We start from the raw sequence: 24,100 nt of genomic DNA, 5'->3' as shown, positions 1-24,100 counted from the left end.
TTTCAAGAAGAGCTAACACCTATCCTTCTCAAACTCTTCCAAAATATCGCAGAAGGTGGAACACTCCCAAACTCATTCTATGAGGCCACCATCACCCTGATACCAAAACCAGGCAAAGATGTCACAAAAAAAGAAAATTACAGACCAATATCACCAATAAATATAGATGCAAAAATCCTCAACAAAATACTAGCTAACAGACTCCAACAGCACATTAAAAAAATCATACACCATGATCAAGTGGGGCTTATCCCTGGGATGCAAGGATTCTTCAATATACGCAAATCAATCAACGTGATGCATCATATCAACAAATTGAAGGATAAAAACCATATGATAATCTCAACAGATGCAGAAAAATCTTTTGACAAATTTCAACATCCATTTATGATAAAAACTCTCCAGGAAATGGGCATAGAAGGAAATTACCTCAACATAATAAAAGCCATATATGAGAAACCAAAAGCCAACGTTGTTCTAAATGGTGAAAAACTGAAAGAATTCCCTCTAAGAACAGGAACAAGACAAGGGTGTCCACTCTCACCATTATTATTCAACATAGTTTTGGAAGTGTTAGCCATAGCAATCAGAGAAGAAAATGAAACAAAAGGAATCCAAATTGGAAAAGAAGAAGTAAAATTGTCACTCTTTGCAGATGACATGATATTATACATAGAAAACCCTAAAGACTCTACCAGAAAACTGCTAGCACTAATTGATGAATTTAGTAAAGTAGCAGGATACAAAATTAATGCGCAGAAATCTCTTGCATTTCATATACACTAACAACGAAAGAGCAGAAAGAGAAATTAAGGAAACTCTCCCATTCACCATTGCAACAAAAAGAATAAAATACCTAGGAATAAACCTGCCTAACGAGGCAAAAGGCCTGTATGCAGAAAACTATAAGACACTCATGAAAGAAATCAAAGATGATACAAACAGATGGAGAGACATACCATGTTCTTGGATTGGAAGAATCAACTTTGTGAAAATGACTATACTACCCAAAACAATTTACAGATTCAGCCCAATCCCTATCAAATTACCAATGGCATTTTTCACAGAACTAGAACAAGAAATCTTACGATTTGTATGGAACACAAAAGACGCTGAATAGCCAAAGCAATCTTGAGAAGGAAAGATGGAGTTGATGGAATTAGGCTTCCTGACTTCAAACTATACTACAAGGCCACAGTGATCAAGACAGTATGGTCCTGGCACAAAAATAGAAAGGAAGATCAACGGAACAGAATAGAGAACCCAGAGGTAAACCCAAGCACATATGGGCAGCTTATCTTTGACAAAGGAGGCACGAATATACAATGGACAAAAGCCTCTTCAATAAGTGGTGCTGGGAAAATTGGACAGCAACATGTAAAAGAATGAAATTAGAACACTTCCTAACACCATACACAAAAATAAACTCCAAATGGATTAAAGACCTACATGTAAGGCCAGACACTATCAAACTCCTAGAGGAAAACATAGGCAGAACACTCTATGACATCCATCAAAGCAAGATCCTTTTGGACCCACTTCCTAGAATCATGGAAATAAAATCAAGAATAAACAAATGGGACCTCATGAAACTTAAAAGCTTTTGCACAGCGAAAGAAACCATAAACAAGACTAAAAGGCAACCCTCAGAATGGGAGAAAATACTTTCCAATGAAGCAACGGACAAAGGATTAATCTCCAAAAAATACAAGCAGCTCATGCAGCTTAATACCAAAAAAGCAAATAACCCAATCCACAAATGGGCGGAAGACCTAAATAGACATTTCTCCAAAGAAGACATGCAGATGGCCAACAAACACATGAAAAGATGCTCAACATCACTAATCATTAGAGAAATGCAAATCAAAGCCACAATGAGGTATCACCTCACACCAGTCAGAACGGCCATCATCAAAAAATCTAGAAACAATAAATGTTGGAGAGGATGTGGAGAAAAGGGAACTCTCCTGCACTGTTGGTGGGAATGTAAATTGGCACAGCCACTAGGGAAAAGAGTATGGAGGTTCCTTAAAAAACTAAAAATAGAACTACCGTATGATCCAGTAATCCCACTACTGGGCATATACCCAGAGAAAACCATAATCCAAAAAGAAACATGTACCATAATGTTTATTGCAGCACTATTTACAATAGCCAGGACATGGAAGCAACCTAAATGCCCATCAACAGATGCATGGATAAAGAAGATGTGGCACATATATACAATGGAATGTTACTCAGCCATAAAAAGGAATGAAATGGAGCTATATGTAATGAGGTGGATAGACCTAGAGTCTGTCATACAAAGTGAAGTAACAAACATTGTATGCTAACCCATATACACAGAATCTAAAAAAAAAAAAAAAAAATGATACTTATGAATCCAGTGACAGGGCAAGATTAAGGATGCAAATGCAGAGAATGTACTGGAGGACACGGGGTTGGGGGGGCAGGGGGTGAGGGGAAGCTGGGACGAAGTGAGAGAGTAGCATAGACATATATATACACTATCAACTGTAAAATAGATACCTAGTGGGAAGCTGCTGTATAACAAAGGGAGATCAACTCGATGATGGGTGATGCCTTAGGGGGCCAGGACAGGGAGGGTGGGAGGGAGTCGTGGGAGGGAGGGCATATGGGGATATATGTATAAATATAGCTGATTCACTTTGGTGTACCTCAAAAACTGGTACAAGAGTGTAAAGCAATTATATTCCAATAAAGAGTTTTTTTTTTAAATCAATGTAATACATACCACATTAATAGAATCAAGAAAAGACAACGATCACCTCAATGGATGCTGAAAAAGCATTTCATAAAATCCTGCACCTTTCATGGGGTAGGATTTTGTGAAACACTCAACAAACTAGAAATATAAGGGAACTTCCTTGACCTGACAAACAGCATCAATGAAAACCAATAGCTAACATCATACGTGATGATAAAAGAATAAAGGATAAAAGTTTCCCCCTAAGATCAGGAACTAGACAAGGATGTCTATTCAACATTGTACTGAAGGTTCTAGCAAGGGCAATTAGGCAAGAAAAGAAATAAAAGGTATCCAGATTGGAGACTAATAAGTAAAACCATCTCTATTTGCTGATAATATGACTTCGTACATGTAAAATCCTTGGGAATACACACACACACACACACACACACACACACACCCCTATTTGAAATAATAAGTTCAGAAAGGTGCAGGATACAAGATCAATATACAAAAATCATTTAAAAATTAAAATATATATATACATATACATAAAAATCAACTGTAATTCTACACAACTACAATGACCACTCTGAAAATAAAATTAAGAAGACAATTGCATTTACAATAGTATTAAAAAGAATAAAATACTTAAGAATAAACAATAAAAAGTGCACAATTTGTACACTGAAAATACAAAATATCTTTGAAAAGAAATTAAAGAAGATCTGAATAAGTGGAAAGACATCCCATGTTTATGGATAAGATTACAGTACTCCTCAAATTGATCTCCAGATTCAATTTAATGCTCATCAAAATCTCAGTGGCCTTCTTTGCTGAAATTGACAAGTTTAGCCTAAAATTCATAGAGAAATTTAAGAGATTCAGTGTAGCCAAAACAATTTTTAAAAAATAAGTACAAAGTTACAGGACTTATACCTCCTGATTTCAAAATTTACTACAAAGCAACAGTAGTCAAGACAGTGTGGTGCTGTGGTGCTGGCAGGAGGACAGACATATAGATCAATGGAATAGAATGGAAAGCCTGGGAACAAACCCTTACAGGTGGTATTAATTGATTTTTGACAAGGGCTGCAGGGTCATTCAATGCAGAAAGAATAGTCCTTTCAACACATGGTGGTGGGACAACTGCACATCCACATGCAAAAGAACGAAACTGGACCCCCACTTCATACCATATACAAAAAATTAACTCAAAATCAACCAAAGACCTACATTTAAGAGTTGAAAATATAAAATTCTCAGGAGAAAACACAGGAGTAAATCTTTGTGACTTGGGATTATGTGATATCTCATATATGACATCAAAAATACAAGCAACCAAAAAAGGAATGTTAAATTAAAAATTTTGTGCATCAAAGGACTCTATCAAGAAAGAGAAAGACAACCCACAGAATGGAACCAATTATTTGTCAGTCATATATCTGATAAGAAGTTACTATGTAGAACATATCAAAAACTCTTTCAATTCAATAATAAAAAGGCAAATAACCCAATTTAACAATGGGCAAAGGATCTGAACAGACATTCCTCCCAAGAAGGTATATACAAATTGCCAGCAAGAACATGAAAAAATGCTCAATATCACAAGTCATTAGGAAAATACAAATCAGAACCACAATAAGCTATCGCTTTACACCCACTAGAATGGCTATAATCAAAGAAACAAACAATAACAAGTATTGGTGAGGATGTAGAGATATTGGAACCCTCATACATTGCTGGTAGGAATGCAAAATGGTACAGCAGCTTTGGAAATAGGCTGTCAGTATCTCAAAATGTTAAACACAGAGTTAACATTTGACCCAGCAGTTTTACTCCCAGGTATATAGTGAAGGGAACTGAAAACTAATGTCCACACAAAAACTTGTACACAAATGTTCATAGCAGCGTACCCACAATGGCCAAAAAGTGGAAACAACCCAGAGGTCCAAAATTGGCAAATGGATCAATGAAAACTGTCTATTCATTCAGGGGACTATATAGAATTCAGCCATAAAAAGGAATCAGGAAACAATGACTCATGCTACAACACAAATGAATCCTGAAAACATGATGCTAAGGCAGACCCCAAAGACCATACACTATATGATTCAATTGACATAAAACATACAGAATAAGTTAATCTGTAGAAACAGAAAGTAGATTAGTGGTTGCCAGGGGCTGGAGGAAGGGGGAAACAGGACTGCTACTGGGTATGGGGTTTTCTTTGGGGGGTGACAAAAGTTAGGTGATGGTGACGGTCACAACTGTGAATATGCTAAAAGCCACGAAACTGTATACTTTAAAAGGATTTATTTTATGGTATGTGAATAATATCAGAATTAGAAAGAAAAAGGAGGGGAAGGAGGAGAGACAGAGGGAGGAGGAGAGAAGCAGGAGCAGCACTTGGGCAGAGAGAAGCTGCTGCCCTGGGCACCTGTGGCAATGAGGGGGCCTTCTCAATAATTTTTAAGGTAATATGTTTACTTGGTAGTTATTGAGAATGTGATTAAAAGAGCTTAGAGGAAGCAAGGCCAAAGCCAGACACAAAGCCAGATGTATCCCAGAGACGGACCCAGGGGTGTCCTGTTTATCCTGGGCACTGTGGGTCCCCCTGAGGCTCACACCCCCACTGTTAGAACGAACCTAGCCATGCCCCCCACCCCCGCCTGCCAGCAGAAGGCCCTAGCGCTCAGTGGTCACCACGCTACCACATGCATTTATGAATTTATAACTCACAGACTCTGCCAGTCTGTGGCTTATTGGCATTTCAAAAAGCAGGGCACATTTTTGACTCATTCCTTTCTGACCACTCTCAGCATAAGAGCAAGAAACAAAACTCTCCCTTGCCTCAAGTGAATCAGGAAGCCTAAGTTCCAGCTCTACAAGGACCTTTTATAGCCATCAATCGTCTGAGGTTCCTAACTTGGCTATTCTTCTCAGCAAAAAAAAAAAAATGTTTTACTACTGGGCTTCACATTTAAACGCAAGTGCATAATTAATAATATTCAAAAATAGATGGCTGTGCAAGGCACTATACAAGTATAAAGAATCAGGCTAGGCAACACCTCTAAAGCACTTGATCTGAAGAACCTCAAGTTTACAGGGTTGAAGAAATGAATTGGAACTTGTGCATGTACAGGAAATCCACAATATGGCCAGTGCTCTGCTTCCTCTCTTTGGGCAGCCCTGACTGCCTGGCATGGTTTCAGTTCGGAACTGCCTCATCTTCCACCGTCCGCAGGCAGGTCCCTGTGGGCAGGGACCGTACTACGGCTGATGCCGTGTGAGGCTGGGAGCCTCAGCAGAGTCCCACACACATCCTTCTTCAGCGAGACACATTTAACGGAAATGAAACCTAGAATCACAGCACAGGTAAACTTCCAGAAGAACATGCCTTGGTACGTGTTCATACGGTCAAAACGTGTTTATTAAGCTCCCAGAAGCCTAGGGGTCAATGAACAAAACTGGCAAAATCATGGACCTCATGGACCTTAGATTCTAGTAACGGAAGACATACAATAAATAAAATAAGTAAATTATACACATGAGTAAGTGGTGTGGAGATATGCGGAGCAGAGGAGGAAAATAGGTGACACTGAGCACAGATCTGAAGGAAACCAGAAAGGGAACAATGCCATTAGGAGGACAAAGAGGCAGCAGGAGGCCAATGGAGGAAAACCCTAGGAGAGACGTGTGACGCCGCTGGAGGGCTGCGCATGGAGAAGAGGGTTATAAACGGGGTTGCGACCTGGCCTTCGCATTTGAAGGGCCCCTCTGGCTGTATGTCAAGAACAGACCTACAGAGGCAAGAGAGGAAACAGGAAGACCAATTACAAGTCTACTGCAATCATCCACGCAAGAGAAGGTGTGGCTTGGACCAGGATGCTTTTGGGGAAAGTGTTGAGAAATGATCTGATTCCAGACACACTGTGAAGGAAGAGCCGATGTATTCCCTTACAGATTTGATCCGGCACGCAAGAGGAAGGATGGACTGAACGGCTATTAACTGAGATGGGTGAGACCACAGGTGGTCAGGTGTGGAGGGGAAGACCAAGAACTCCTTCTGCACATACTGCAGTTGAGATGCTCACCCGGCAGCCCAGTGGAGATACTGCATAGGCAGTTGGATATACGAAGGATGAAGACAGAAGTCTGCGGATCGTCAGCAGACAATGTATATAAAGGCTTGATATCAGATCAGCCCACCAGGAAAGCAGGTGTCCGAAAAGCTGCCAGGGCCGAGCCCTGGGGTGTGTCGACATTCAGAGCTCAGGGAGATGAGGAGGAAACAGCAAAGGAGGCTGAGGAAGCGACCAGTGTGAGAGGAGAAAAACCAGGGGACTGGAGTGTCCAGGAAACCGGAGGAGGAAGGGGTGATGCTGTGTGTCCAAGGTTACAGGGGTAATCATATGAGATGAAGACCAAGGACTGCCCTTTGGGTTAAGCCAGGCGGAAACCACCCATGACCCTAATAGTAGCTATACTGGTGGAACTAGGTGGTTGGGAGGAAGCCTGTCTAAGTGAGTTCAGATAAACTCAGAGAGGAATCAGTGACAGCAGATTGAGACACCTGTTTCAAGGAACTCTGCTGTAAAGCAGCAAGGTGGGAACTGAAGGAGGGATGGGGTTCAGGAGAGCACTGGCTTTAACACTGGAGAATCAGCAATACTTTTGAACACTCGTGATCGCAACCCAGCCTCAGGGCCAAGACGGATGAAGCAGGAGAGCAGGGACAGAGTGGCTGGTCCCCACAGGTTGGCCTTCAGGGACAGGATCTCCTCTTGTGGCCAAGCCTCTTCTCGGCGCACAGATGGTTCATGCCTCGTGACAAGGAGAATGGAGAGTGTGTGAACGGACGCAGAGAGGAGGGTGCGTGTCAGCTCCCTTCTGCTGGTGTCTCTTCTCTCAGTGAATGGGAAGTCGGGTCACCAGCAGCAAGTGAGGATGGAGACAGGTGACTCGGGATTGAGGGGAGAGGATGCAGAATGAAAAGGGTGTCCAGAAGGGAAGGCGAGCAGGAGAAGTAGCACAACTGCCAGGAGCTCTGGGAGCCCGCCCGTGGCCTGTGGGCAGGAACTCGCGGGCCAGTGCTGGTGGGGGTGCCGTGCTTCTCCAGCCACCTTCAGCTGCACGGCGAGGCCACTGAGTTGGGTATAACTTGGGTCAGAGTTTTGAAAAGCACGTGTGATATGGCAAGGTGAGGGTGAGTGTGAGGAAGCAATGACACGGCACATGGTGCTCAGGAAGGAACAGCAAGGACAGCGGGGACCATCGGGTGAGGTAACTGGACGAGACTGGGGAGCAGACAAAGGACTCAAGCTTGAAGAATTTTCAGAAGGGAAAAAAATTATTCTGATCCAATTACCATTTAATAGGGACTTACTTTGAGCCCAGAAATGCCACTTAAGATTTATGAAAAACTCATCGTTTAACCCTTCCCAGGCCCAATCACTTACTGCTCTTCCCATTTCATAGCTGAGGAACTGGGTTCAGGCACACAAGGTTAAACCCCAAGCTGGGTCCAGAGATGAGCTCTTCCCAGGTATCAAGTTTGTGTTGTTGTCCACGGCCATGGCTTTCCTGCTGCTTTTAGCAAAAGTAACAACAAGCTCCTTGAAGGCAGTGGCGCATCTCTGCCCCCACCTTAACCACTGCTGCCCACACGGTTAAGGGCCCGGTCTCCTGCCTGACCTGCTCTCCAAGCACGGGGGTGGGGCCCTGCCATAAGTGCGTTCCCCGTTGGGGTTAGTGCTGATGCAGACGACCACTTTCTTTATTTTATCCATAAATTCCCTTCCTAGTAACAATGAGGCATGCCAGGGCTTTGGCCTTGTGCCTTATTACACCACCTGAGGAGTGAGATAATCACCCAGAAATGCGCTGCCTGTTGTGCATTTTATTACTTGAACACAAAGTGATTCAACTCAAGAAACACCTGAAGACAGCATGAAAAAAAAATAGTAATCATGTGAAAAGTAACTCCTGCTAATGCTGCTGAGCACACCGCAGGGACTTCTCCTCTTCCAGCGGGAACAGGGTCTGGGTGACCTGTTGGGTCTCCTCCAGTTCTGATTTCTACCAACTGCAGGATCATAAAAGCTAGCGAGACTTCAACTATGACACGAATCTTCCAAAGAGCCAGATCAGGATCGCTCTGCAAACAAGCTTAGTTGGGTGTCCCACCTAATCATTCTTGGAGTAAGCATTTTCCAACCGACTCTGCCCTCCGCCATCCGTTCTTCAGCACATGCTGCAGGCCACACATTAGCGGGAGTGGAGGAACAGAAGGAAAAGTATGACCTGTCTGGGCCCCCAGGAGCTCGAGACCTAACTCAGGATTTAAAGAAAATGGCACATGTTTAAAAGATCAGGAACAAGGTACCCCCACAGCATATCTAACTACCCTAATGGAGCTTGAAGAAACTCAGTGACATCTGTCTTCCTAGAGTTGATGAGAGTGTGAACTACATCACCCCATCTCAGTGGTTAAAGATTTTGCCCAAGAGACGTCCTTATCAGTTCATCTCAAGGGGACAGGAGCTATTATTCCATTTTTAGATTCCTCAAGCAGACATAACATGGTTTTCTACTGTTACGAACATCATTATTTTCTACATGCACTTATTTTCCATTTTAAAAAAATTAGTTTTAAAAGGCTACTGAAGCAGACATGCAGCTTTAAAACAGTGGTTCTTAAAATGTGGTCCCCGAACCAGCAATATCAGCATCACCTGGGCCCTTTTTAGAAATGCAAATTCTCAGGCTCCACCCAGACCAACCAACCTGAAACTCGGGGGTGGGGGCCCAGCCATCTGTGTGCTCACAAGCTGGGACCACTGCTTCAGAAGAACCTGAAGCTGATTTCTAAGTATGAGTCTATAGTTTTTAAGGGGGCTTATGTGTAAAGTTCCCGGCTTGATATGAAAATGAAGTTAAAAGACCAGCACACGCTGCATTAGGTGATTCTACGAGCGACAGCTCACAATAACCTACTGTGCTGGCCGATGGTTAACCGTCAGCCTTGTGAGTTAGATAACATTATCCATATTTTTAGAGGCTGAGAAATGAAACAGCAGAGGGGAAAACCAAATTTACTCATGAGGCCAAGTCCCAAAGTCGCCTGAAATTTAATCCTAGACTTTTTGCCCAGCTGAGCCAGGGGCACGCGTGTGTGCACTTGCCCAGGCACATGTGAGTGGTATGTGTGTGGGCTCACCTAAACGTGTGGAGAACAGTGACGTCTGCACATATTAACAGAGCAATAAGAAAACCTGTCAGTTCTCAAGAATGGGCACCTCACATGTGCAGAACAGTCTAACAATTCTGCAAGCTACTCAAAAGAACACGTAGAAGATTAAAAACGAGTCATCGACATAAATATCTGATCCAACATTAGGATTCTGGGGTTCGTGACACCTCCTCCATCTGGATCTCACACTCCCTTAAGATCTTAGAATCCACTGGCAACCCCTCGTCTACTGTTCTAAACATAGAAATCATATGAATGCAAGTTGATTTACAAATATATTCCAAATGATAGGGTATCGTAAAAAACAATTTAGCCAGACATCTGAATTCAATTTAGCGGAAAAATCCCTGGTTATAAACTGACCTCCTCCCCAGCCAGCGGGCCCGCGTGTCGGAGCCTCAGCCTTCCTGCACCCGGGGTCTCCTCCTACGTCAGGGTCTCCTCAACCCCCCCCTCCCCCGGAAGGCTCCCATCTTCCTCCTGAAGCTTGCTTTCACATACACCTCCTGCAGCGTAAATTTCAAGTCTACCCACACACACTACAAGACCCAGCCACACCAGCTCAGAAATCAAACTCAAAATATAACACAAATCTCTCAAAGTCTGATTGGGTAATTATTTACCACTATTATAAATAATGATATAGACTATGTCAAAACAGAAAAACATGTTTAGGACAATGTTAAGAGAAAAGGTACGGGCGGGTATACACTATATAAATACAATGATATAAAAACATATTTTCACAGGTAGATGGGGTCCGCAGGGCCTCGTCTTGCAGACAAAAACAGCAACGTCACGATGGCGCTGACGCTGATCTTGAACTGCTCTAATAAATGTATCACAGCGTGTTACATACAACATGCCTGCCGGGGCCTACCGGGCAGCACACGACCCAGTTCCTGCCCCTGTCAATCTCCCCACCTGCGTCCCATGGCCCCCTGGGCCCCTCTGCCCAGATCCTCCCCTGCTCCTTCCCCAGCTGACTCCTCTCACCCCCACACCCGCGTGTGGCCATCGCCTCCTTAGCGACGGCCCCCTGCTCGCCTTCCCTGCATCCCCTTGGTAGAGTCGCTCATCACAGCCTGTCCTTCCCCTGCACTGCACTCACCTCAATAGCTAATTATACTTTCATTTGGGAAATTATACATTCGATTATAGGCTCCATGAAATAAAAGTGTTTTTACACTACCGTACCCCCTGCTCCGGAGTACCCAGCCCATCCCTGGAGCTCCGAAAGTATTTACCAAATTAATGAAGGAAGGATTTTCACAGCCCCATCATTCGAACAGTACTTTCCTTCCAAAACATGCACACGCATGCACACACACACCGCGCACACACACACCCCATGCACTCACACCCCGCACACATCCCCCCCCACACACACACCCTGCACACACCCTGCACACGCACACACCCCTGCACACCCTGCCACTCCTGGATCTTGCTTAGGGTCGTCACTCTCTCTTCGGCCGCCCAACGTAAACGTCTCAGCATCATCCGTGATCGCTCACTCTCATCCCCTGTACTGAGAACTAGGGACCAGGGTCAAAGGTGTTCTCAGTTAACACCCATGACCCTTAAGACTGCTCGATGTCTATGCTCCCTGTTAGGCCATCAGTGCTGCGAGAGCAGGGACCACATCTGATGACGGTGGTCCAAAAACTAACGCTTACTGAGCTTAAGGGAACTGAGTGTCAGTGTTTGGGGGTCATTTATATCAGCATGAATGCCTTGCTGCCCCGAACACAGATCCTTAAAAACAGGCTTATTTCATTCTGTTTGTAATGTGCCTTCTCTGTCATGGACATGAAAATCTAATTTCAGAAAGTGTCTCAGAAATTCACTCTTACCTAATGAGTATTTTCAGACTCATCACCACATTTAATGTCATGACAGATACAGCAACAGGCAACAGAAACACAAGTTGTGTCAGAGAAGCTGACCACACTTCGGCTGCCAAGCAGCTGTTCCCAGCTCCAACGCGGTTTCACCGGCAGCCCTTTAAAATGTAATCGCTGGAATCCATCGTGCCCTCCCCGCGGCTGCAAGCAGGCCAGGGGTGTTGAACGCCTCCTATTTATAGCGCAGCCCGGCCCAGCAAGTCCTCGGATGCTGGCAGAGGGAAGATGCCACTGTTTCCCAGCGCGAGTTCAGGAACGGGAAGTCGTGCGGCTGCTGCCACCTACAGCCGGACACGTGGACCTGCACTGTCCAGTGCACGCGGGGAAGCATTTTCCCAGTTCACCGTAGCCGGCCAACCCCTGTGGTCACGTTCAGCACCGAACCAAGGACATTCGACTTTAAAATGTCTAACCGCTGCTTGCTGGTAAGTTCCTAGACACCCTCGGCACCAGCGTCAGCACTGAGCGCACGCCTGCTGCGTGAACACCTGACACAGACCAGACGGACATGATCGTGCACCAGCGGCACTGGCCGCGCAGCACTGCGCCGTGCGCCCGCCGCGTGCCTCTGAGCCGGCGGCTGGCACAGGCGCTGGGGAAAGAGACGCGCTTGCCTGGCCCTGGCACTGCTCCGTGCGGTGCTGCTGACCGGGGCACTATTTGTTTCGGTGCTATTTTGTTTCATTTCCTTCAAGATTAACTATTTCTGAATTTGAGAGTTCTGAAAAGTAGGAGAGCGGTGGGGTTAGACGGATGTTCTCGTTTAGTTAATCAAGCCACGGGAACAGCGCCTCTGGGTCTGCAAAACAATCCCGCGACTTTGCAAGTTACTGGAGAACTGTGTCCAAAACCTCACGCGGGTCCTTCACGTGAATTTCACACTAAACTGCCGGTTTCTCAGGGGGAGATATTTCATGTCAACACCATGAGCACCACTTCTCTTCTCGTAACTCGAACACACACACATACACACCACACACACACCACGCACACAGCACAACCACACGTATACCCCAACCACACCCCCACACACAAAACAACCCACACACACACACCATACACACCACACCATACACACCACACCCACACACACCATACACACCACACCCACACACCACACTATACACACCACACACCACAGCATACACACCACACAACACACCATACACACCACACACCACATCATACACACCACACACACACACCATACACATCACACCCACATACATCATACACACACCACACCCACACCACACCATACATACCACAAACACACACACCATACACATCACACCCACACATCACACCATACACACACCATACACACCACACCATACACACCACAAACACCCACACACCATAGACACCACACACACACCACACCATACACACCACACACACACACCACACACACCACACCCACACACCACACCATACACACCACACACACCATACACAGCACACCCACACACCACACCATACACACCACACACACCACATCCACACACCACACCATACACACCACATCCACACACCACACCATACGCACCACACACACATACCATACACACCACACACCACACCATACACACCATACACCACACCATACACACCACACACACACCATACACACCACACACACACCACACCATACACACCACACACACCATATACACCACACACAAACACACCACATACACCCACACACCCACACACCATGCCATACACACCACACACACACCATACACACCACACACCACACCATACACCACACACACACAACACACCACACACACCCACCACACCACACACACACAACACACCATACACACCACACGCACACACACCATACACACCCACACACATCCCACAACCACACACACACCACTGTGGTCCCCTCCACTTTCCTCACACCAGCCAGAACCACCATGCTAAAACGCTGACCTCTTCATGTTACTTCCCTGCTTTAAAAACTCCAGTTGCTTCCTACTGCCCTTAGAAAACTGACCAAAGTCCTGAATGGTGTCCCAGGCCTGCTTCTTGCTCTGCAACTCAGGCCTCTGGCCCTCCTTCTAAGCAGTCGGCAAGTCCTGTCAACGTTACCTGGACAACACCTCTTACCTCGACCCCCTGCCCTCTCCATCCATCATGTCACTACCCGTGTTTGTCCTCACTCATCTGGATTCCAGAAACAGCCCCTTAAAGCGCATCCGGGTCTCCAACTCCCCTCTAATCCATCCTCCTCTGTTGCCAGGATTTATCTTTCTAAAGCACAGACACAGTTATGTTACTCCCTGGCTTAAAAACGTGCAAGGCAAAACTACGCATGTGTTAAAATTTCACAGGACTATGCACCAAGAAAAAAGATGAGTGCCTGTCAAAACTGGTGAAATCTGAATAGTCTACACTTGTTACTAGTAGCGCAGCAATGGCAGTCCCCTGGTGTGCTAAGTGGACCACGGTTATCCTATAAGATGTTACCACTGCGGGAAGTTGGGGGCACACAGGATCTCTGTACTAATTCTACAACTTTTTTGTGAATCTACATTTTTTAAAACTAAAAAAAACCAAAAACATGTACTTGTACTACTTCTCCAGGGTGTACAGACTGAAGTCAAACTCCTAATTATGGGATATAAGACCATTCACATTGATAATAACCTGGCCCCAGGAGACTCTTCCAGACACCACAGCTCCATACCTGCTGCATTTTTACACAGAATCCGAACAAATATACCATGTAGACGCCTCACTTCTGTGTACTCGTTCATGCTTTTGGTAGAATTTCCTTCCTCCTTTTCCACCACATTTCATCTTTCAAGACTGAGGGTATAGCCTATAGTCCCCTCCTTCACGAGGCCTTCCTATCCTCCTTAAAACTAATCATACCTCACATATCCAGAAAAGACCAAAATTCCAATTCGGAAAGATACATGCACCCCAATGTTCACAGAAGCACTATTTACAATAGTCAAGACATGGAAGCAACCTAAACCGCCATCAACAGATGAATGGATAAAGGAGATGTGGTGTATATATACAATGGATTACTACTCAGCCATAAAAAAAAAAAAAATGAAATCAGGCCATTTGCAGCAACATGGCTTGACCTAGAGATGATCATACTAAGCCAAGTAAGCCAGACAGAGACAAACATCACATGATATCACTCACATGTGGAAACTTTAAAAAAATCATACAGATGAACTTATTTACAAAACATAAACAGACTCACAGACATAGACAGCAAACTTATGGTTATCAAAGGAGAAAGGGGGGGATAAATTAGGAGTTTGAGATTAGCAGATATACACTACTATGTATAAAACAGATAAACAAGGTCCTATTGTATAGCACAGGAACTATATTCAATATCTTGTAATAACCTTTAACAGAAAAGAACCTGAAAAAGAACAGATGTATATGTATAACTGAATCATTCTGCTGTATACCTGAAACTAAGACAACATTGCTAATCAACTACACTTCAATTAAAAATAATAAAATAAAAATTAAAATTTAAAATTTAAAAAACTAACCATGCCGTTACAGAGAACCTGTCTTATAGTCTTCTTTGCCAATTGTTTTATTTAATAAAGAAAAGGACAAAAAGGTCATATTTACATTACTTTGCTAGGGTGCGGGACGTCAGGTATAAAGTATTAACACCTCCAGTTCACCCCTCTAGCCCCACCTCTACCTTCACTTTGATGCTCTGCTTCCAGACATTTCTCTTGGCTGTTTATCTTTGGGCCCTGCCAGTCAGTGAGCCCCTGCAGTGGAGAGAACCAGCTGCACTCACCTTCCTGCACTCAGCACCTACCACGGGGCCTGGCACGCAGGCAGCACTCTGTTCATCTTGTCCTCAATGGACCACAGCTATCAACAACTAACAGTGTGAGGGTAAGGAGCCTGGGCTAATTTTACCCTTGATCTTGAAAGCTAAACAATATCCTGAGCATGAGTGAGGCAGTGTGAGGGTTCTTGAGGTCACCCCTGGCTTCGCACATCCTCAGTTTAGGTTTTCTAAACAAAGAGAATTCTAAGACACTGATGAATACGATGGCATCAAAACTTGTCAGGGAAGGCAGAAATCAGCAAGGATAATAAAACCATGCCCCCCAAACAAGCACCAAGTCACAGACCATCAGATGCACTTATTAACCACAGGCAAAAACACGATTAGAGGGCTATTTCACTGATATATTTGTTTATCTGCCAGATAAGTATTGATGTCCAGTTTTTAACAGATGCTATTTATATCAGAATCACAACAAAAGTGCCATCCATCTGTCTTGGCATCCAGAAAAAACATAATTCAACACAAGAGCAAGAAATGTGCACAGCCAAACAGAAATGGCATCAGAAGCAAAAACTGTTGGAACTGGTATCATGGGGGGAAAATTATCACTTGACAAAACTGGAAAAAGTTGCGAGCAACACAAAAGATTTTGGCAGTTAAATCCAAATGCTTGAGAAAAATCTCCTTGTCTATTCTGATATCAGATGGATGTTTTGTCATATTTGGGGGCACATACACTTTAAAGCTCCCTTTTTAGACCTTCCATACACCCACTTACTCATTTACTGAGCATCTGTACTTTTCGACGGTGGGAAAAACTAAGGGTTTGGAGTCAAGAAGACATGGAGTGAAACTGGTTCCACTAACTACCATGCAAACTTGCAAGTTAATTAACCTCCTGACCCAATCTCCTCATTTGCAAAGTGGAGACAATACCTCTCTTTAAAGCAAGTACTCTTAACCTGGAATCTAGGGACAATGGCATTTTTAGATCTTCAAACTCTCTGAGATTAAATGCCAAAGTGTGTGTGAGGTGATTTCTCTAGAGAGAGGATACATGGCTTCCACCAGGTTCTCACGGGGCAAGTGACCCGTGACAGTTCCACGCCACACTCTGAAGGTCGTGGCAGGGCCCAGATAATGTATGTAAAGAGCCTGACACGCAGCAGGCTGTGCTTACTCCTGGACAGTTGTCATTAACTTTAGGTTCTGGGAAGGCACAGGAAGACAAATCAGCCAGAGCCCAGGGTCAAAGACAGGGAGACCATTACCGTGTAAGGGGCTGAGCGTGGTCGCCAGGTTTCATAGGACAACAGAGGCAGGCAAACCAAAGTCAGTCCAGAAACACCTGGCGGGAGAAAACGACAGGGTGGAGGCACCAGGAGAATCAGGACAGTGACCTGACCATCGCTGCAGTGTCCTCACACCTAGACAGGGCCTGGCATATGGCAGGTGCTCAATAAATAACTGTTAAGTAAGCAAATGAACAACTGGAACCAACCCAGGAGACAGGATAACACCGTTTACAAATTCCCAGGAGAAAAGTAAAATTCGGCAGGTGTTGCTGAAAACTACTACTACTCAAAAATTTTTCATTTCAAAAATCCTACAGAGATGCGATCGTCCACATTCTCCCCCTTAGCAGTGAGGACCCTGAGCCTACACCCTGATCACTCACGAGTAACCCCGGCCATCCAGGGCTTGGTGATGAACCCCGGGAGAAATGTCCTTTAGACAGAGGCATTAGAAACGCTTTCTTTTTTACAAAGAAATTAAAATGCCTTATTTGCCTGGACAAAATGAATTCAATTCTTTCTTCCTTTCTTTTCTTTTTCATTTTCTTTTTCCTGAGTTCAAGAAGCTCACAGCTAATAAAACAAAAAAGAAGCAGACTCACAGATATAGAGAACAAATGAGTGGTTACCAGTGGAGAGAGGGGCGGAGAGAGGGGCGGGAGGAGGGGCAGGAAAAAAGGCAAGGAGAAAAGGGGTTGTCATGCGATTACATGAAATCATGGTGTCAAACTTTTCAGAACTGTAAAGCACTATAGAATGTAAAGAATCTTTCATTCAATTAAAAAATCTTTCATTCAATTAAAAAAAATTCAGCTCGCAGCTAAATCTGCAGCCCAACTGTAGTAACCACTGCAGATGATCTGAGCATTCTCTTTCCTCCTGAAGCACCTTTCCTACTTTACCACACTGTATGTATTCGTACAAGTCGCCTCGAAGCCCAGTGGGACTTTTGGAGTACACATCAATCTGAGAGTGTGAGGGCACTGGTCAAGAGCACAGGCTCTGGGAATTCCCTTGCAGTCCAGTGGTTAGGACTCCATGCTTTCACTGCCAAGGGCCTGGGTTCAATCCCTGATTAGGGAACTAAGATCCTGCAAGCCACGTGGAGGGGCAAAAACAAACAAACAAAAAACACCACAGGCTCTGTCACCAGGCAGTCCTGGAGCAGAAGCCACAGGCCACCATCTATCGGCTTTGCTGTCCCTTAGCTTCTCTGCATCTCCGCTGCCTTATCTATGAAATGGAAATAATAACTTCACTTTTTCATATGCAGGAAGTGAGCACTAAATAAAAAAAGGTAACGTGAGGTCCCAAACTGTGCCTGGAACACAGTAAGTGCTCAAGAAGTATTAGCCAGGAAGAGCTGTAGTAGTAGAAACAGTAAAACTGCAGACAAATAGATGAAAAGATAACAATGGTGCCTGAAACAAATTAAACAAAGCAGCAGTACAAGATTGACACCAACCCCACACGGCACGTGTACACGGGGGGCAAGGGCTACGTCAAGGTCTGGGACATCAGCCACCCCGGCAACAAGAGCCCTGTCCCTCAGCTCGACTGTCTGAACAGGGATAACTACATCCGTTCCTGCAAATTGCTCCCTGATGGCTGCACTCTCATTGTGGGAGGGGAAGCCAGTACTCTGTCCATTTGGGACCTGGCGGTTCCCACTCCACACACCAAAGCAGAGCTGACGTCCTCAGCCCCCGCCTGCTATGCCCTGGCCATCAGCCCCGACTCCAAGGTCTGTTTCTCATGCTGCAGCGACGGCAACATCGCCGCGTGGGACCTGCACAACCAGACGCTGGTGAGGCAATTCCCGGGCCACACGGACAGGGCCAGCTGTATTGACATTTCTAACGATGGCACCAAGCTCTGGACGGGCGGCTTGGACAACACTGTCCGGTCCTGGGACCTGCGCGAGGGGCGGCAGCTGCAACAGCACGACTTCACCTCCCAGATATTCTCCCTTGGTTATTGCCCAACTGGGGAGTGGCTGGCCGTAGGCATGGAGAGCAGCAACGTGGAGGTCCTCCACGTGAACAAACCCGACAAGTACCAGCTGCATCTCCACGAGAGCTGTGTGCTGTCCCTAAAATTTGCTTATTGTGGTAAATGGTTTGTGAGTACTGGAAAAGACAACCTCCTCAATGCCTGGCGGACCCCCTATGGAGCTAGTATATTCCAGTCCAAAGAGTCCTCGTCTGTGCTCAGCTGTGACATCTCTGTGGATGACAAGTACATAGTCACTGGCTCAGGGGACAAGAAGGCTACAGTCTATGAGGTCATCTACTGAAAACATTATGTGGTTTAATGTTTATAGTTGAATTGGGCCAAAATGTTTTGAATGTGTAGAAACAGAAAAGTTGTAACTTTAAAAACAAAAACCTGTTTCTAAATCTTGACACAAAACTACTTTGCGTCTACAAAGAGGAGGCGACGAGCACATCAACAGAAGGTCACTTATCTACCTAGACCAAATGGAGCACTGAGGCAGAGTGGACAGAGGGGTGAGGGTTGCGGGCAGAGTCCATCCTTTTCTTTCTGTGAGATCTGCCGAGATTACCTTTCTGTTCCTTGTGGTTCCTCTCCTGTCTGTCCTTGGTAGAGCAGTGGTGTCTCCAATGAACTTGTTTCCTGGTTTCGCATCTTGTGAAATGTTTTTTTGTATTTTTGTTGAAGGTTAAACATTTGTATAAATTGTAAATATATTTGGTTTATTACAGTAAAGGCTTTAGTACCAATAAAAAAAAAAAAAAAAAAGATTGACACCAAGAGAAAAAAGCAGAAAATGAAGTTCTTCCGTACTGGAAGAGTACCACGTTCATATGTTATCTCTACTCACAGATTTTCTCAAACACTCCTTCCCTTTACATCTCCTCTTCTAAATGGCATGGACATCCTAGATAGCACTGTGTTGAAAGTGAACTAATATTTAGCACAAGAATTCAACCTATATAGCTGCACAAGTCTAGATTTGGGGTATTCTTAGATAAACATGCTATACAAAAAGGTCGGCTCCCGTGTGGTATTTAAAGGCAGAAAATGACTGTTAGCTTCTTACCTCACTCACACGGTCTCACCTACGTTGTAGAGCTTATTTTTCAATCCTGGCAGGGGAAGGCGTCACCCAAGAAAAACTTCAGTGACTCTCATCATCTACTAACCTGAAACATTCACTCGATACCGGGAAAGAGGCTTTATTAAAGCAACTGCCTTGCTAACAGCCACTGGCCTCCCAGTGGATTCCTGCTCTGGGCAGCATCAGACTCCTGAGCATCCTCCTGGAGCTGGTTCTGTCTCCATGTGCCAGTCAGCTGGACGGGTCACAGCATGGGCGCTGTAGAGGTCTCTGCACGGGAAGAGGTGGACAGCTGGAAAAGGGCGGGGAAATGGAAAACAAAATGGACAGCAAATTTAAAGTCTCAGGTACGCATTTCTTGACAAATATCTACAAGCAGCTGCCATGAGCCAACAACTAAGCTGATGGTGTAGGGCAAGGGAGAGCGCGGGTAACTAAGTCCTTGCCCCGCTAAAGCCTGCGGTAAGGCTTGAGTGGAAGACAAATATGTTGGCAGATAATCAAAATCCTTGCCTGACTCACTTCTGACTCCCCAGAACTTAGCCCAGTAAATGTTTGCTGAAGACATCGGATAAAAGAAAGCGATGAAGGAACAGCAGTATGTGAAGGTCGAAAAAAAGTCTTTACAGCATTTCTGTAAGGCCACTCATTTAGGGGCACACAAAACTTAAGAAATATTATTAAATTACTCCTCTTGAAAGTGAAGTAAGGGTCCTCTTAAGAGGGACAAGGCATCCTGAAAGCAAAGAGTTTCGGGAGAGAAGGAAAAGGCAGTATGGGGCGATTCAGCCAAGAGTCTTAAACAACCTCTGAGCCTGTCACAGAGTGCTTCCAAACAAAATTTCTGAGGGAGGTAGGGATAACTCGTGAGGTCTGAAGAATGTTCCAGAAAGAGCAGACATTCGGAGGAGACAGAAGTGCTGCGTTTGAATTCTGGCGCTGCAGCTTCTGGTTGTGTGATCTGGGGACAATCCCCTTCACCCCGTGGGGTTCAAGTCCTCATCTATAAGACGGAGTTTAAAAACTATTCGAAAGACTGCTGTGGGGACAAATGAAATAAGGGACACGCAACATTTTGTAAACTGGAGCGATGGGACCCTCAGAGACGCAGAGTCACCACCTTTCATGTTGTTTACAGTCGGTCTGCCCCACGGAAATAGGACGGGCCCATGCGCTGCAGGAGCCCGGAGCCGACAACGGTTCCTGGCCCAGGCAGGCGCGTCACACACGCGTGAGGAACGAGTAAACGGGTCACCAGCCCTGTGCCACGGACGGGGAGGGGACGCCCCGTGTCGGGGGGTTGTGGGACCCCCCGTCCCGCCAGAGCTGCCCGCCCGGGCCCTCCTCGGCCCCCCGGGCTCGCACGCGCTCGCCGACGCCGCGCCGCCTTACCCCGGCCCCTTCTCAATCCGCCGCCTCGCGGGGCCACTTCCGCGCGCGGACCCCACGGCCCCCGACCGCAGAGGCCCAGCCCACTTGGCGACTCTAGGACGCCGTTGCCCAGCGACGACGACGCTCGCTGATTGGAGAACACGGTTCCGCACCCGGAAAGAAGCGGAGCTCCGATTGGCCACGTCAACTAAGGACACAGGACCGGAGGGGCGAGGCCATGTCTGCCTGGTGGCTCCGCCCCCGCGGAAGGAACTTCCGCCGGAAGTCCTTGCTCCGGGCGCGGGAAGCAGCTGGCTGTTGGAGCGGCGGCCGTCGTGGAAGCGTGTGTCTGTTACGTGGTCTTGGCACGAGCCGCCGAGCGGGTCCAGCAAAACCACTTAGAGCCGCTTGGCCACGGGAAAGCCAGTCCCTTCCTGCGAAGCAGACGCCTCACCTGTAAAAACCAAGTGTACCCGCTTGGGGCCTGGTGTCAGGACAAAGGGAGGGATGTATCTAGAGCCCCGACCGCCTGCGATGCCCTTCCTACACGTTAGCACTAACGGCGATTCTGATTGTTGCAGTAATTGGTGTGTCTGGTTGTGTCCTGCTGGCCTCTTCCAGGAGACCTGGTGAAGGCAGGACAAGGTTGCTCTGCCCAGCCCGGTATCGTCAGTCTCCTCCTGGCGGCACATAGATGGTTTGCTAGATAGTCATCAGATAAGCCAATGCGTAGCCATGCTCGCAGGCTGGGTGGAAGCTCAACAAGTCACATGGATAATAATTGTAGCAATGATGTTGTTACTGGCCCTTCGGGAGCCCTTCCCTTCCCTGGCATCCATCTAAGTACCTCACATGTCGTTTATCTTCCTAACAGCCCTGTAAAGTAGCTACTGTAATTATTCCCATTTTACAGATAGGAAACTGAGGCACAGAAAGGGTCCAAGGACACAGCTAGTCAAGGGCAGAACCAGGATTGAAACCCAGGCAGGCTCTTCATCACCCTGCCATACCACTCAGGGTGTGAGAGAAGCTGGCCCAGAGGCTCAGCCTTGCTGAAGAGTCCCCACCACACGTTTCTGTGAGCAGGTAAGTTACAGGGTGGCCTGCTGAGTGCCCCAGAGAAGAATGTTTTATGGTCCCTCTTGGCAGTCTGACTGTTTGCCACCGGTAAGCTAGTTTTCCTACTCACCAAGAGAGTAGATGCATGCCTTCTGTCTCCCCAGACCTCCTGCACTAGTGAATGCCTTCACCTCAGGTCCCACTGAGAAAGCCAGTCCATAAGAAGGGAACACATGGGACTTCCTTGGCGGTCCAGTAGTGACGACTCTGCACTTCCACTTCAGAGGGTACGGGTTCCATTCCTGGTCAGGGAACTAAGATCTTGCATGCCACACAGTGTGGGGTGGGGTGGGGGGGAGGTAGAAAAAGAAGGGAACACGTGGTTGCCTCACAACTGCTTTGGCACCCATCTCTTCTGCCCTTGTCCCAAACAATGAAGGGTTGCTTTTCACAGAGGCTACCTCCGCCACCTGTGTCCTAAACCCCCTCCCCATTTGCCATTTCTTGGACTTCATTGCTTAGGTCAGCAGCTTTCTAAGTGTGGTCTGGGAACCCCTGGGTTTCCTGAGACCCTTTCAGAGAGTCCATAATTGTCAAAACGATCTTCATAGTAATAGTAAGGCATTACTTGCATTTTCACCCTTATTTTCTCATAAGTGTACAGTAGGGTTTTCCAGTAGCTACATGAGGTGTGACATTGCAACAGATTGAATGCAAAAGAAGATAGGAGGATGCAGCTGTCTTCTCTTAAGCCAGATATTAAAGAGATTTGTAAAAATATAAACTGCTTTTCTTTTTGTGAATTCTTTTTATTTTGGAAAACATAATTTTTCATAAGAATGTTAATATGTGATGGGTTTATTGTTATTTTAAATGAATCAGTAAACAAATATTTAGATTTTTTTTTTATCAGTTTTACTGCCTGGTATGGTAAATACTGATAGAAATAACTCACAAAAAAACAGAAGCTCTGGGGGATCCTCAGTACTTTTCAAGAGTGTAAATGAATCCTCAGGGTTGGTCCTGAGACCAAAAGGGCCTAGGCTGTGGCCTGTCTGTCATAGTAGCCAACAGTCTCATTCATTCATTCTCTTTCTCTCTCTCTTCTTCCCTACTTCCCTCTTGAAGCACGCTCTAGTGTCCCACATCTTTAACAGGAAAAGATTCTTTCCTAGTTTCCACCCCACTTCTCTGCTCCCCTTTAACCCACTTCTCAGTAGTGTTGTCTACATATGCTGTCTCTCTTTCAGTTGCCAAGATATGGCTCTATTATTCCCTGATACCTGGTCAATTTTCATAAATATTTCTATACTTGACTTTACCTTACTTGACCTCTCAGTAGCACTCGACCCAGTTCATCACTCCTTCCTCCCTGAAACTCACTCTTACCGGCTACTATAATATCATATGGTCCTGGGCCCCATCTTGAATCACCAGCTACTCCATTCTCAGGTTTCGCTGGTAATTTTGCCCCTCTGTGTGGCCTTTGGACCTTAGGGTCCCTCTGACTCTGACCTGGGTGGCCCTCTTACACTTATTGCCAGCCTTGACCCCTCTACTGGTATATATCGAAGACCGCTTGGACTCCAGCCATCCATGTAGCCCTTGATCTGCCGACC

At 45.8% G+C, this 24,100-nt stretch overlaps 2 protein-coding genes across 2 annotated transcripts in view; one reads left to right on the top strand and one right to left on the bottom strand.

Moving 5' to 3' along the window:
• The window catches only part of EFCAB6 (EF-hand calcium binding domain 6), a 253,258-nt gene extending 240,876 nt beyond the window's left edge, over positions 1-12,382 (bottom strand). Inside the window, exon 1 of the mRNA XM_057743330.1 lies at positions 12,372-12,382. Coding sequence (XP_057599313.1) covers positions 12,372-12,382 — 11 coding nt within the window. The remainder of the gene's footprint in view (positions 1-12,371) is intronic.
• Positions 12,381-19,485, top strand: LOC130857568 (transducin-like enhancer protein 1). The gene is made up of 3 exons (XM_057743329.1): positions 12,381-12,510; positions 13,953-14,086; positions 18,414-19,485. Exons 1-3 carry the CDS (start codon positions 12,381-12,383, stop codon positions 19,263-19,265), a joined length of 1,116 nt encoding a protein of 371 aa, XP_057599312.1. The 3' UTR covers positions 19,266-19,485.
• Positions 19,486-24,100: the final 4,615 nt, after the last annotated feature.

The sequence above is a fragment of the Hippopotamus amphibius genome, chromosome 7 (genome assembly GCF_030028045.1).
Source record: "Hippopotamus amphibius kiboko isolate mHipAmp2 chromosome 7, mHipAmp2.hap2, whole genome shotgun sequence".
In the NCBI taxonomy this organism is placed as follows: domain Eukaryota; kingdom Metazoa; phylum Chordata; class Mammalia; order Artiodactyla; family Hippopotamidae; genus Hippopotamus; species Hippopotamus amphibius.
This window is presented reverse-complemented; position numbering and strand designations above follow the sequence as displayed.

Bases quoted from the DNA above. Each gene is read 5' to 3' on its own strand.
- LOC130857568 (XM_057743329.1), top strand. From the start codon at position 12,381: ATGATCGTGCACCAGCGGCACTGGCCGCGCAGCACTGCGCCGTGCGCC. The intron at 12,511-13,952 runs GTGCTGCTGACC...CCTTCTAAGCAG, and splicing joins CCCTGGCACTGCTCCGTGCG to TCGGCAAGTCCTGTCAACGT. The intron at 14,087-18,413 runs GTCTCCAACTCC...TAAACAAAGCAG, and splicing joins GCCCCTTAAAGCGCATCCGG to CAGTACAAGATTGACACCAA.